Below are 14,380 nucleotides of genomic sequence, written 5' to 3'. Positions count from 1 at the left end.
ATTTTTTTTACATTTTAACTTATCATCTACATAAAACTCTTTTGTTTGGGGGCTTCCCTGCTTTTATATCTTATTTTACTCGGTGACAAGGACTAAAAAGGTGAAATACTCCAAATGTTTTAGGTAGTTAGACCGGAGCTGGAAAAACCATTTTTTTATTAGGGACTTACATGACCACTACTCAGTCTTCACCATTAACATCACTTTATCACGAACTTGTTCCTCTGCTTGAATTTTTAAAAACATTCAGCGAAAGTAAAGACCTAAAATTTCTCTTTATTAATGACGATATCTCCTTCAAAAGGCTTTTAAGGTTAACTCTTGTCGCAAGAAATGATGGTATAATAAATGGAAATTTCCCTTTTTTATTGCTTGGTTATTAAAAAAAAATCTTTTAGATTCTCCTACACCTCCTATTATTACAAAATTAACAACTACTCCAGATCGGCTAAAAATTCCTCAGAAGGAGGTTTACCCCATGTTATTCATATATAAAATTTATTAAAAATATACAAAAAGCTTGTTCATCGAGCTATTGAGATTATTTTTGAAAAAAATCAGTTAACAAACATTCTGACTTTTGGTTACAGGAAGGTTGTAGTTCTTCTATCTTTAACACAACTACTTTTTCTTATACTTTCGCTAAGATGCACTCTTACTCTGATAACGGCGGAGTGAAAGACATCTTAGGGGTAGAGAGCATTTTTCCTAACACACTTGTGACGTTTCTGAAAACAAGAGAGTGGGAATTGCTGTTATCCCGGTGGCTAACTTTGTTATCTCGTAAAGTATTTAATTTTTTTTTAAGTATGGTTATTTTATTTAGTATTGGTGAAAATTTCATGTTTTATTTACTACTTCACACGTCTATGTTTCTTGAGCTTTCAAACGGATCTTTTATGCAAATTTGCGGTTTCTTAATTAATCTTTAACCTAAAAACCCCTCCTCTATCTCGTTTTATTATTTGCCTTTGTAAAAGGAGTTGCAGCCTATCATGCACTTTCTCATAAAACTTATACGGCACCACTAAAAGACAGTTAAGTGATATTTTTATATAAAGATTTTGCTCACATACTGCCTCTTCTTACAGATTTGAAACTGGAAAGAAGTGACGTTCTCACCACTTATACTTGTAATAAAAAGAAAAATAGTAGTAATATTAATAATAATTATAAACATAAAGTTAACAACATTGAGAGTAAGTATGCGCAGCCCACCGACACCATAACTATTTTTAATAGTAATAACGATAATAACAAGAAAGACAAACACGACAAACCATACAGAAAAAAAAAGAATCGGTTGGGCTCCGCACAGAGAAAAAAGCTTAGAAAGCGACGTAGGTCAAGTCTCTCTTCCTTCGAAGTTTTGCAACAATGTCCTTTCCACGTTGAGGACCAACCCTTCAAACGTACGGCCGACTGTCTTGCAAGCGATCTTCTTCCTGGTGATAACAAGTACTATAAGCTTTAATGGGGGGCCTGTGCCTATTCTTGTTAAGAGCTTTTCTTTTGCCAGAAGAAGAGCGGTACAAAGTAAGAGCAACGCGTGTGTGAGCAACAGTAAAACCACGAGGTAATGCTCTATTTGTACGGGTGGAAGCATATGGACCAGCTACCATCTCAGTTTGTGCGGAGAGTCTGTGCTGAATTGCCCCGTAAAGCGCACTCGCATCTTCTACTCACATTACAGGACAGTAACTCTCTCGAAGACCCGTACGCGCTCGCCATGCCATAAGCTCGTGACTGCTGTCCATTCTTCCCATAGACGCACTGCACGAGTCAATGGACAGGACGGGGACCGCTGACGGACTGATTACTGCAGTGTTTGGCTTCGGTAGTGTCTTGAAAGCGACGGGCTGCCATCGCATGCGGAGGCGTTATCGTTTGCTCCGCCCGCTTTTTCAGACGATTAAGCGGAATTTCCACGCCGCGCAAACGTCTCTTCTTTTCTCCCGAATCATCACCAGAACACGTCGACCCGATGTTGCTGCGCTAACCTGCCTTTCCTATTTTTGGCTAATACTGAACAAATAAAAAATCTAGTCGGCCGCCGCTTCAGCTGACTCTGTGTTCCCTCAAGAGGAGTTAAAATGGTTGCAGCTACCACCGTCGCCTGCTTATAACAGCGATAACGACAAGGAAGTTGGTCAGCGGGGTTCGTGTGACTTTCAGGAGGGCTTCCCCCCAGACGACAGCGGATTTCGTGAGGGTAACTACATGTCACGAGAAGTTCTTGCTTTTCATTTTATGTCACCATCTTCAGTTTATGTCAGCAAGGAAGAGCTACCAGAAACGGAAGTTTTGCGACTGGTTGGACAGTTTTCCTCGCATGCTGACGTTGTTTTCATTAGCTTTCCCATTTTGGTAATGCTTACTACCACTAGTAGGTGAGTAGATTTCTTTATCTAAGCATTATGCAAATTGTCCCGTTCCATGTGTTTGGCTGTGCGCATAATGCTAAACGATTATTTCAAGGTTCATATTGACCACTTAGAGGTTAATGGGGCTTACTGCTCTTGTTTGAGTAGAAATCAGCCGCTTTGTTTCTTTCCGCCGACACGAAAAGTACCACGTGAGCAGCCTTCTTAAAGGGTTTCGGGTTTGTATCTTCACTTGTGCGCTGTATTTTACTTGGTGGCTATCTTTAGCTTTTAGTTGTCTGAAGCGAAGTGGCTGAAAATAAATCCGGCGGCTTCGGGGGGCAGCCCTTTGGAACTGCAACTCAGGAAGGAACTCTGCACCAAGTTTTTTTCCTGGCTCTTCGAATCTCTTGTAATCCCACTTATTCAGGTTCTTCTATTGGTTTGTGGTCTTTTCAGCACTCTTCAGTGGACCCCTTAGTGCTATTTTTACGTTACCGAGCATGCCGGCTTCAAGTGGAGGACTGTTTACTACCCAAAACACGTGTGGAACCGTCTCCATGAACTCGAGCTGAGCAGGTTGAAGGCCACGACTCTCTGCCAACTGGATGCGGTCGTGTTGTGCCTTCATTAGTGTGTTTCCTGCCATTATCGTTGACCCTCAGAGGGCGCTGAGCATGCAGTCCAACAACTCGGTTTCCTGCTCGTATCTCCGCTTCATGCCCAAGCCCAACGGCGTGCGCACCATCGTCAATATGTCTCGAACTGTCTCTCTAGTGCAGAGTATTTTTTATTATTCCGTTAAGCTCTGTTTTCGTTGGCAGAAGCCCCTCCGGCCAGAAGAGATCCGCAGGAAAATGTTTTCCATCAACAGCCAACTTTCCAATGCGTTTCATATTCTACGCCACGAAAAGGCACATGGCTTCTACCCGCAATGCTTGGTTTTGTTCATAAGTATACTGAAGGCAAAATCGGGGAGGTCTGCCACGCTGTTCAAGCTGGACGACATACATTGTAGAATCTACCGATTTGCGCGGCAGTGGCAGACTTGTGATAGAAAACTGTGTCAAAGTTTTTCGAGTATTCTGGCGGCCCTTGAGCTCAACCTGAGGGTTTTAGGCCTCTCTACTTTGTTTCTGTGGACATCCGGACAGCCTTTGACTGCATTCCTCACGACAAGCTGCTTACTCTCGTGCGAAATTTACTTCGAGAGGTTCTAGCGGTTTTCTCTGTTCACGTTGTCGTCATTGTGGAATCTTTGCGTGCCCAGAATGACTACATGATCCGAAAGTACGCAGTGCTTACCCGCTGTAACGGCTTTATTAGAAGAGATTTCAAAAAGACCGTTTTTTGCCCAAGTAAACACTTTTGCTTGCCTCCTTGGCTAAGGTGAGTAACACACCCGCTTGTAGACGAGATCACTACGTTTACCGAATTTTCCAAGAGTTTATCTTTACATGTGAAAAAGGCTGTCTTGATCGACCAGGCAATTTTTACGTCGCCAGTTGCAGATGTACTGCTACAAATTTGTTATTCTAGGTGGCCTTTCTCCTGCAACAGCGGGGAGAAGTACTACGTTTAGTTGGCAAACACGTGAAAGAAAATGTCATGAAAGTAGGCAGAACCTGTGATTCTCGGTCCACCAAGTAATTGGTGCGCCCCCTTATAGATCCGCCACGAGTTTTACTTGCAAAAAGTTGGCGTTGCTCAGGGCTCTGTGCTGTCGACCCTCTTCTGCAGGTTTTTATTTGGGTCTTTTTTACTCTTTTCTAGTTGAGTTATTCATCCAAGTTTATTTTTGGACGAGTTTGAGAAGTCGCGTGGAATACATGTGCCCGAACGGAAGGGGGTCGTGCGCTTTATTATGTTTTCTTGGGAGGGCTAACTGCGTGTAGGTTCTCGTGCGCTACGTGGACGACTATTTGCTGATCACCTCGGAGCGAGCTCTTGCCAACGATTTCCTTATCAAAATGCATCGAGGTGTTTCCTCTGCAACATTCATTCTTTTATCATCACTTCTAGCCGTTGTAGAAGTTCCGGGAGACGAAGTGAAACTGAACACTGAGAAAACTTTGGTGCTCCGCGTGCTCCTTTTCTATATTTTATATCCGCCAACTGTTGCTTCACTCTTGCAGGTGAATTTTGACGCCTCCCTAAACGGCCGAACTCTCAACCACAGCCGAATTGAGCACGGAGGTTGCCACCTCCACTCTTTTCTCTTTTCTTGCAGCTAAGCGAGTGTTTGTAGACTTCTTTCCTTGGTGCGGCTACTTATTCTGTACGAAAACACTGAATGTTATTCGTGATTTCAAAAAATTGAGTTCGTGTAATTCCTTCAAAACATTGCCACACGTGCAGTTTCCACGCTGACATTCGCTAGGCGTGGCTGACAACATGAATATAAGCCTCTACAACTTTCCAGGGTTACGCATGCAGCAAAAACTTTTACTGTATAGCTTCTTGTTTGGCTCTCGTGAGTTGTGCAAAAAGCCAAACTCTGATTATACCTCACAAGCTTTCTTGGGCGGAAGTGCAGCTCACTAGTGCTGGACTGCTCTCTCAACTCCATTCAGATTGTTCTTCTCAACGTCTACCAGATCTTTCTGTATGTGGCCTGCCAGCTCTGCGTGTACGCCTCCCGCCTGGACTTTATTAACGTCTCCCACCTTCAGAGTCCCACGCACTACTTTCGTATCACCGCGCTTTTTTTTAATGGTCTCTCCTACCAGAAACGAGCCGAACGATCATTGCTTCACTGGCACATGTGGCCAAAGCTCGAATTTCTAGCGCTCGAGCCGGTACGGGATCCTCGCGGTTCCTGCTGAAGAGGGCGAGCGTGATTTGGTGAGCGGTTGGCCCTTCTGGTATGTTTTGCAGTCTGCCAGTCGCATCGCTCACAGGCTGGGAAACCACGCGTTCCACAGAATATTAAAACGCAAGCACGCGCAGTTTCGGGCGGTCAACCCTTCCTATCTCACTCTCATCCATTTTTTAAAATTGCTCTAATCTACAGATTTTGATCTCTTTTAAGCGAAATTTGAAACGTTTGGAACGGTTGGTCGACGTTGGGCTGCTGGCTGCTGTGACAGAGTCTAAATTAAATAATGTTTTCAAGAACATTAACTTGAACTGGTGAGATTGACCTGCTGCAAACTGCTTATGAATACAATATTTTCTACTTAGTAATAAAAAGGCCGAAACCCTAAAGTTTTTCTATCGTGGAGGCTAATTTATTAAATAGTAAGTGAGCGAAGTATTAGAGAGTAGTGGTTTTCAAAGCACTGTACTATCGGCAGAGTAAGCGCATAAAATTTGTCAATAGAAAAAATCTGATAGATACCAAATTTATTCAACACTTTGACCAGCCATTTCTTCTTTTTGATAAACTTGAAACACTTTCGTTCGCTTAAGTTTTTTAAGGGTTTCGCTATTAATATATAAGAATTTAAAGTTTTTTTCACCTTAGCAAATATACAGAGATTACATCTTTTCTAGAAGTTCTCTTCGTTTAGCCTCTAAAAGAAGCTTTTGTTGCTTTAAACTATGTTCTCCGCCTTCCAAAGCTTGCAAAAAGTTGTTGCTAGTTTCAAAGCGGTTTTTTAAAGTTAATATTTTGGTCTCAATCTATAAAATTAAAGATTGAAGGTCAGTGATTCAAAAGAATAGTTTCACTTTTTTATATCATATTAATTTACAAATAGCAAAAAATGCTATAATATTTTACTCCTTGAAAGCTATAAACTTAAACTTAATCTGTAATACTTTCTAGCGGGAAAATAATCACGGATAGCTATGAATATATTTGCCCACACAAATAAATAATTGTTACTTTTAGTTAACTGAACAAATTGTTAAGTTACTAAACATTGACCAGTTTCGGGGAGGTAGATGTAGAGTTAAAGTGCTGAATTATATCCTTTATTTCGGAAATAAAATCAAAAACTTCTAACTCGGGGCCTAAAGCCAATTTCTTAGTCTCGTCAGTGCGAATGCCTTCAGTTGAAGCCATGCTTTCATAAGATTCTACAGGTGACTCAGTAAACAGTGTTTTTGTACTCTAATTTGTGTTTTGTAGCTAGTATTAATATGCTAATTTGACATAAAACTGTGTAGAGGGAGCGAGGGGCTAGCGTTAACCTTTATTTAGTAATTTACTCCCTCCTTGGAGTGGGTGGGAAATCTAATAGACTTAAAAACGCTAATTTAATATTTTTTTATAAAATTAAGGTGAACCAGTACCTTTTAATTCTTATAGGCCCTAAACTTCGTTCCGCTTAGCAATAAATATAAGTCGAATTCAAGCCTTATATTAATTTTTTTCGTAATGCTCCCAAGGCAGCACCTGTGAGCAGGCACATTGTCGCAAATATACACGCATATAACTATTTGCACTTTTGTGGTTCTTTCATCTAAAAATTTACATTCCCGTTATTATTAGCATAACTGACGTATTAAGAAGTCGGTTAAGAACTGATAGTTAGTTAGAGACTTGCCGTTTTTGGATGTAGCTTGTGAACCTCAATTTTTACTTGGGATATTTCATATATAGTTAATATAATTTCTCTTTTAATTAAATTATTTTTATAATTACATACACTTAAACTCAATGCTTAACTTCAGTTTGTTCAACTCAACACACTTAAAAAGGTAGTCTTATAGAATATATTGTCAGACTATATATTTAGCTTCTTTTAATTTTTTTAAAAATTTATGTAATATTTATTATTTTTATATAAAAGTAACGAATGTTTCCAACGCGACACATGGCAGTTCTTATCTAAGAAAAATTGTGGGAACCACCATTGACAAAGCTCGCTATTAACGTATATACTAAGGTTATGAGAAAAGTATATGCTAAGTAATTAATTATCTTCGTTACTTTAACAATAAAAACACGCAACTGTTACTTTTACAGTTACTATAACAGTAATTGAATTTAAAGACTAGAGGCCAGAGCCATTAACGTAGCCAGCAGTTGATTAATACCTAATCTTCGATATCACAATTCTAGAATCATTGAAGGTTAGCGGAGCCGGTGGTGCAATTCCTTCTTTTGTCGTGATAAGAACCCAATTGCCCTTCTCCGTGTTAGTGGCACAATTAGCAGGCAAATTAAAATCGCACTGAAGGTGGCAACGCAGTGGTTCGGTTATGTTCTGTAAGGCTGTGCGCACTGGGCATGAAGCGGAAAAGGCGATAAGTGTTGGGACTCTATGCCTTATTAAACGTTTCCCTCTCCTTTTAAGGTGGATGTCTATTTGTCACGTGAAGGCAAATTTTATGAGGAAAGCACTTTGTGGATAAGTAGTTTTCAAGGACAGAAGAAGCAAACTTTCAGCATCTGTTAACTTCGGAGCAGAGTGGTAGTTTGGCGTTGTCATTCCTTTTTAAGTGTATCCTGGGATTAGAGGGACCTTTGGGTGACTTAAGCCTCCCCTTCCTTAATTTTTTGGTGCGCCACCAGCCCCGTACCGTTCTAAAAAGTTAGACCATAATTTTGGTTGTCTTTACTTCTTTACCTGATTAGTGTCTTATGTTAACTAAAACTGCTTTTATTCTTCTTAAAAATTCATATCGCGGCGTTTTAAGAGCATGTTATGTTCCTTTTGGAAACGATAAGGATGCCCTACTGCGTAATTATTTGGAGTTTTCTCTCAGCTATCTGCTTGAGCATAGATTTCTTCTGTATTCTACTTTTTAGTTTCTAGAAAATATTTTAGGAATTTGTTTATGAAGTATATTATTTTGGACGATGCCAATAAATTCGCGGAGGTATTTAACTTATTCTAACACTTATTTGAATAGTTTAATTTTTATTTTACAAGTTTGTAAAAGTTGCAAAAGATATCGAGTTTTTTTTAAGAAAATGCGTTATTCAGGCTGAGCTGATTGATAAAAAGGATCATCGTTACAGTAAACTTTTAAAATAATTTTTTTGTAGCTTTTTTTATTTCGTTAGTTCCCTTGACTTAAATTGCTTCTGAATTTTATATATATAATGTTTCTAGTTTCTTGTGTGCTTTTTGCATTTGCAGCTTGTTCCATCATATAACTGTATTATTATAATAAGGGCTACATATAAGGAAAGACGCATATTCACCTAAACACAGGAACCCAGCTTCTGCTTCGCTTGCACACTGCGTTAGTCCCCAGTGTTGTCAGCAGAGTTCCCGCGCTCATTGATCAGCTATAATCGTTGGTCGACTTTTTATTATACTAAAATGTTTTCCTTTTTTTAATTTGTTTACCTTAATTTAAAATATTTTATTATTTTTTGTATCGGCATATAAACTAACATTAGAGAAAATAAGTGACAGTCTTCTACACTTAGAAAATCCGTTACTAATTAAAATACCTTCCTAGTTGCGATTATTTTTTATTAACTGCATGGGCGTTTTTATTTTAATATCAAAATGTAAAGACTATAGGATTTATTTTTTATTTTTTAAGGTTTTCTTTTTTTTTGTTTTTGTTTTCGTATAGGCTTGTTACATACGAAGATAACCTGTATTAACTAAGGTTTAAGTATATTTAAATAACTTGAGTTATGAAAAGCCTTAATAGTTCGTTGTATATATTAAAAATGTCTTAGAGCAATACTTTTTCGCGTATTGCTTGTGGCAGGAACCACCGCAACGAATATATCAAGTTTGGAAAGCGGTTTTAATAAAATGTGTGTTATTATAACAGTTAAATCTTAGAGTATTCTTAAACCTTGGGTAGTTAAAATATTTTTCAAGGGTAGCTATTTCCTCCTCAATCGAATCTTACAACGAAAACTAGCACAAATTAATTAAAATTTTAATTAGGCCTTCCAAAGGCCTTACACTCGACGAGCTAGATAAGCACAACGACCTATCTAACCTGTACATTCCGTAAGGATTTTTAGCATCGCTTAATTTTTAAATCTTGGATCTGAACTTACTAAAAATTAAAACTTTATTTTACAAAACATCTTTTTCCGTACCAGTTTATATTAATTAAAAGTGTTTAGTTTGATAATTTCATATTTAATAACAGTAGCAGTTTTATTATATTGCACGCCAGTTTACTATAATATGTGGTTTCTTTTTTAATTACATTGAACAAGTTGATTTTACTTAATGACCCACCGATATATTAGGACATTTACTATTACTTAACCCTACTAATTTATCCTTATAATAACTTTTAAACAAAGTTTTAACTACTGCTCTTAACAATCTAAGTTACTGATAACATAAAGAAAAATGAACCTCTGTTTAAGGCAAGGGAGTTTAAATCATGGGGTTTAAATCATGTCTTCTGAATCATGATAAGAGTACTTTTGTTTTTTTTATAAACTATGTTACTCAAATAAGTATTTTTTTTTAAAACATATGCGCTGCTAAAACCGCCGAAGTGTTTCTTTACTACGAAGTACTTTTTATGGCGACACCGCTATCAACATGTATATAAAAGTTGAACCATTGGTTGAGTACAAATGTGCAAGTTACAAGCGCTAAATTAAGTGACGTAATGCATACCAGTCCGCGCAAGGATAAAAAAAGACCGCAACTGTAGTTTTCTGGGGGTTATACTTAATCTACAGGATTTGTGTACAGCTTTATCTTTTGCTGTGCAACAAAGTTACTTCCACGCTATAAAAGAAACTAAAGGGACGCGTTTTCTCTCCTAAAATTAACTGTTGCCCTATTGCGGAATGGAAGGAGCTCTTTTTATTCTGCCACCGAACAGACAAAAAAAATTCATGTTTTGTAGATTATTTTACAGATAGAGTACTAAAGCCGTTACAAAAATGGTTATTAGCACCACAATAAAGTTTGTAAAAAAATGTTCAAGTTGACAATCTTTTACTAATTTTATAAAAAAAGATAACTTTTAATCTTGGTTATGATAGTTATAATTTATAGCTTTTTACATATTATAAGTACTAATTCAGCTGCCATTGAACTTTAGCACTATTAAAAGTTATTTAAAATATTAATTTGGTGAATTATCTGATTCTGCGTATATAACAACATGCTGGCAGGGCCATCTATTAGGGAACGTTTCCTTAATTCAATTGATATTAAACTGGCCTTAATAACTCGAGGGGTTTATGATCTCTTTTTACTACATGAAAATATTGGAGAACCAAGTCGCTTCGTATGAAAAATTTAAGAGGGTGGCACTTGATTTACAAATTCTAAGGAATAGCCTAAACGAAGACCTAAAACTATGATAGGGAAAATGAAAGTAACAGAACTGGAACGAGTAATAACATCCCGCTTATGGCAGAAAGTCACTACGAATTTTGTAATACCATAGCAGCGAGAGGAAACCATTAAACTTTTAGCCAATCGCTTATAATACATTTAAAAAAATCCGAAAAAAGAACAAAGCACCGTGGGAAAACCAACACTTCCAAAAAGAAATGACTTATTTATATATTATGATAACTCTTCGCATCGATTGAGATGAATTCAAATGTTATTTTTTAGAACACTATTACTTTAAGAATCTTAATTCTCTCGATTATAGATACCTTTGCTCTTCTTCAAGCGGAAATAGATGCAATATAGAGAACGGTCTAATATTACACCTTAATATTGTTAGCAAAGCTTACAGGGGACACACCCTTATACCACTAGCAAAAAACCGATACTATCTTATACAAGGGTTGCAATGGGTCACACTTAAGATCTGTGTCCTCATCCTGAAGAAACCTGTGCATTTTGCGGAAGAGTAGGCCGCGTTGAGAAGATTTGCCTACGTAAGTTATTAAAAAATAACCTTACTAAGAAATACAAGCAAGGTCGTTCCCCCAGACAAGGAAGAAGTATCGATACGAGCGCTTTTCCTCATTTTTTAACAAAGAACTCTTGAATGAGGTTAAAGTTTGAGAAAATGTAATTAGCTCAATAAATGGCCCATTCTGTAGCGTATAAAGTTGGCTATTAAAATTGTTTTCATTATAAGCCGTCTTCGATACTAAGTTTAAACATAACCTCCATTCTGTAGGTAAATAATGAAAAGGATTTTAAATGTTTTTTCTTCAACAATAATAAGGTACACAGTAATATAAAACAACATATATTGCCCAAGAGACGTAAAGAGATGGGTTTTTAAATCTAGAATTTGATGGCTATAATGACACTTACACTATGGCTGCTACAGCTATTCAAAAGAAACCCAATGTAGACCCTAAGGAATAATACAATTATGGACACATCAGCTATCACCCTCTTAAGAAATCAGCCCAAATATCTTGTACTTAAAAATGAAGATTGTGACAAAATTTAAAAAGATATTATCCTTAAAATAGAAAAACTAAAACACCCCAACAGCGCATAATTCTTTAACCTTCAAAGAAACTATGATTTAAACCAACAGAGAACGATACATAATAGCAGCTACGAACGAACTGGAACATTTTATGAAGCCTGTCGACTTTAAAATAATTGACATTAAATACAATACCTGATAAAAAAATTATAACGACCAATTAAAGACTACACAATAAACTAGACTCACAGCCAGAGGATTTTAGCAAAAATAATAACATTGACTATCAAGAATTTTTTTATCTTGTTCTCTCAAAGTCCTCTTTCAGATTACTTCTTTCTATATAAAATATTCGGTTTATACTAACCCACACTGCTGAATTAACAACAGTCTTTAATATACATAGAAAGCTACAAAAACTGGTTTATGTGCACATACAGCAATGTATGTACCTAGTATTGGACAAATTAGACTGCACATATAAAATAATTTCTTCAGAATATAATAATAAGAACAAGTTTAGTTTTACAAGTTATTGTTGCTCTTCACGGAAGAAAGCTGCAAGACTCTTTAAAAGGGCTTTCCTTGGGATAAAAAAAGGCGGCTAATGTCAAAACAAAACTGACGAGTTTATTTTTTACTCGAGTAACTATCCTACTAATTATGGTCATGACTCGGCCGCATCACACTTTCAAAAATTTTTAAAATGGACGGTATATATTAAAGAACCTATCAAAATTAACAGAATTTTGAATTCAACATAGAATTCCATTACTTTATTCTCATAAAGTAAACCTTTGACATCGGTCAACTTATACAGAAATACCACCTGACCCTATAACTTATTTTAATATCTCTATACCAGCTAACACCAAAACTTTAGCCTCCTGAAAGAAAGCGCCAACATATACAATAGTTTAGTAGGTCCCTACGTTATACTGCTAACAGCACCATACTTGACATCTTCCATGTGGCTTTTTATGCTAAGGGAAGTTTACATTATAACATTTTTTAAAAACAGTTAAAACTCGCTATGAAACTACCTTAATCACACGGTAAGTCTCTTATTTTAATAAAACACAAGTTGGCAGATAACATAATACTAATTGTAAACTACTGTGACTCTTCGAGGACAACTAATACAACTAAGAAACACAATGGGCTACATAATGAACTTCAATATAGACAAATTCAAGGCAAACAAGTTAATTTGTGAGGCAGAGTACGTGCATTGAGCAAGGCTGTATCTAAACAAATTATTATAGCATATACTCAGTGAGATTACCCCGAACCCTGGGTTAAGATAAGATTTTACCAGACAATGAAGCTGTGAAAGATATAGCAAAAGAAGTGTCTTACGAGAAGAATGTTTATATTGACAATGCATACAATTATGCCAAAGAAATACCGGACGGAAAATTTTTCTTTCGAACATGTGATAGACTTAATTAGGAAATCTGAGCTCCTATTATAAATGTTTCCATAGATATCTCATAGTTATCAAATTATAATGGGGCTATAACAAGTTACAATTTTGCTATTTTTACCTTTATTTTAATTAATAATAGTCCCGAAAATTTCAACCTTAAAAATTGAGGAAATAGAAATTCTTAAAAAAAGAAAGTATATGTAACCGACTCCAGAAAAATAATGAAGACTCACGACTTCCTTTTTTCTCGTCTGTTTTTTGTTTTTTTTTATAATTTCACCGCTAGAATACAATTAGCGTGTTCACTTATCCCTTAGTGAAGGGCGAAGTATTGCTTTATAAGATTGTGGCCAGTGAACTCAACCTGTAGTCAGCCGCGGTGTAGCGCACCATTGCTCAAACAACCGCGAAATCGACCCAATGCGCAAAGAATGAGTTATGTGCGCTCTAGAATATAATTTTGGATAATGACATATTATAGTTGGCTACGATATTTTTAGTTACTAATAGTTAAAAAGAAGATTAAAGCTTACGCTGACTCGTTTTTTATAAAAAAAAATACGCTCCTACGTTTAAAATTTAATCGTATTCGTATATTACTTTATCAGTATTATATATTAAACTAGTAAAAATTAAAGCTTCTTGTGTTTTACAAAAGTTATACGTACAAAAGCTTACTTCATCAAATAGTAGGTAAGTATTCCTTTAATATTAACAGCGAAACAGGTAAAAAAATAGTATCTAACCGAAGAGCTACAACTTTAACTATTAATACAGTATAATAATTTACACATTTAATCTTTTGCGCCCCCACGCCAAAAATCTTAGCCAGAATCTTTACGTCGAAATTTGGCGTTCAGTCTTTAGCATAGTGTAATGTTTAACCTATCATAGTTTATAGTTGTGCGTACGTGCTTGCAAGGGGAAGGAGAGGGAGAAAAAATACGCAAGCATCCAAAAGCCAAAAAGAAATTGCGTTGGTAAAAAGCTTTAATTTACCCTTCGATGTTCTTTACCGCTGAGCTACGACGGCAACTTCTCAATTCCGATACGATGGTTTACGTAGTTAACCATACATTGCCGCTAGCAGGCAATTTATTGTCAACTTTTTAAAACACCGAAACGAAACCGAAATTTTGGTGTAAACAGATACAAACAGGGCATCATTAACCTTCTTTTGGCTGCAAACTATTTAATGAAGAATAACACACGCTTTTGTAAAGTTATGACGAATTGAAGCCATCAACAATTGCGGTATTTGGTAATAACAAATCACTTGGTTTCAACCTAAAAACTAATTTGTGGACCGACAATTCTCGTGTTTAGATTAGCGCGTTTAAAT

General features: G+C 36.6%; 1 protein-coding gene and 1 long non-coding RNA gene across 7 annotated transcripts; both read left to right on the top strand.

The window, feature by feature from the left end:
• The first annotated feature begins 128 nt into the window (after positions 1-128).
• LOC135145284 (telomerase reverse transcriptase-like) lies at positions 129-5,524 on the top strand. 5 transcript variants are annotated; one of them, XM_064077404.1, is made up of 34 exons: positions 129-339; positions 399-469; positions 520-594; positions 648-763; positions 827-912; positions 981-1,037; positions 1,092-1,458; positions 1,520-1,576; positions 1,628-1,716; positions 1,769-1,986; positions 2,047-2,212; positions 2,267-2,340; positions 2,391-2,478; positions 2,532-2,602; positions 2,659-2,793; positions 2,845-2,976; positions 3,029-3,130; positions 3,188-3,277; positions 3,329-3,426; positions 3,483-3,576; positions 3,634-3,721; positions 3,776-3,849; positions 3,903-3,977; positions 4,033-4,103; positions 4,155-4,212; positions 4,259-4,343; positions 4,395-4,438; positions 4,499-4,559; positions 4,612-4,689; positions 4,744-4,813; positions 4,879-5,036; positions 5,093-5,207; positions 5,264-5,321; positions 5,377-5,524. In XM_064077404.1, exons 1-34 carry the CDS (start codon positions 171-173, stop codon positions 5,497-5,499), a joined length of 3,513 nt encoding a protein of 1,170 aa, XP_063933474.1. In that variant the 5' UTR covers positions 129-170; the 3' UTR covers positions 5,500-5,524. The 5 variants fall into 5 exon arrangements, 4 of the variants coding, with proteins under 4 accessions (XP_063933474.1, XP_063933473.1, XP_063933471.1 ...); XM_064077403.1 differs by having other exon boundaries at positions 3,029-3,277; positions 4,612-4,683; XM_064077401.1 differs by having other exon boundaries at positions 3,029-3,277.
• Positions 5,525-7,833: 2,309 nt separating this feature from the next.
• LOC135145306 (uncharacterized) lies at positions 7,834-8,545 on the top strand. Of its 2 annotated transcripts, XR_010283402.1 has the most exons (4): positions 7,834-7,996; positions 8,065-8,135; positions 8,189-8,276; positions 8,434-8,545. It is a non-coding gene; the product is annotated as an uncharacterized LOC135145306 (long non-coding RNA). The 2 variants fall into 2 exon arrangements; XR_010283401.1 differs by having other exon boundaries at positions 7,834-8,135.
• Positions 8,546-14,380: the final 5,835 nt, after the last annotated feature.

Source organism: Zophobas morio, unplaced genomic scaffold (genome assembly GCF_036711695.1).
Source record: "Zophobas morio isolate AGI-343-1 ecotype UQ-CSIRO unplaced genomic scaffold, CSIRO_AGI_Zmor_V1 ptg000140l, whole genome shotgun sequence".
Taxonomy (NCBI): Eukaryota; Metazoa; Arthropoda; class Insecta; order Coleoptera; family Tenebrionidae; genus Zophobas; species Zophobas morio.
This window is presented reverse-complemented; position numbering and strand designations above follow the sequence as displayed.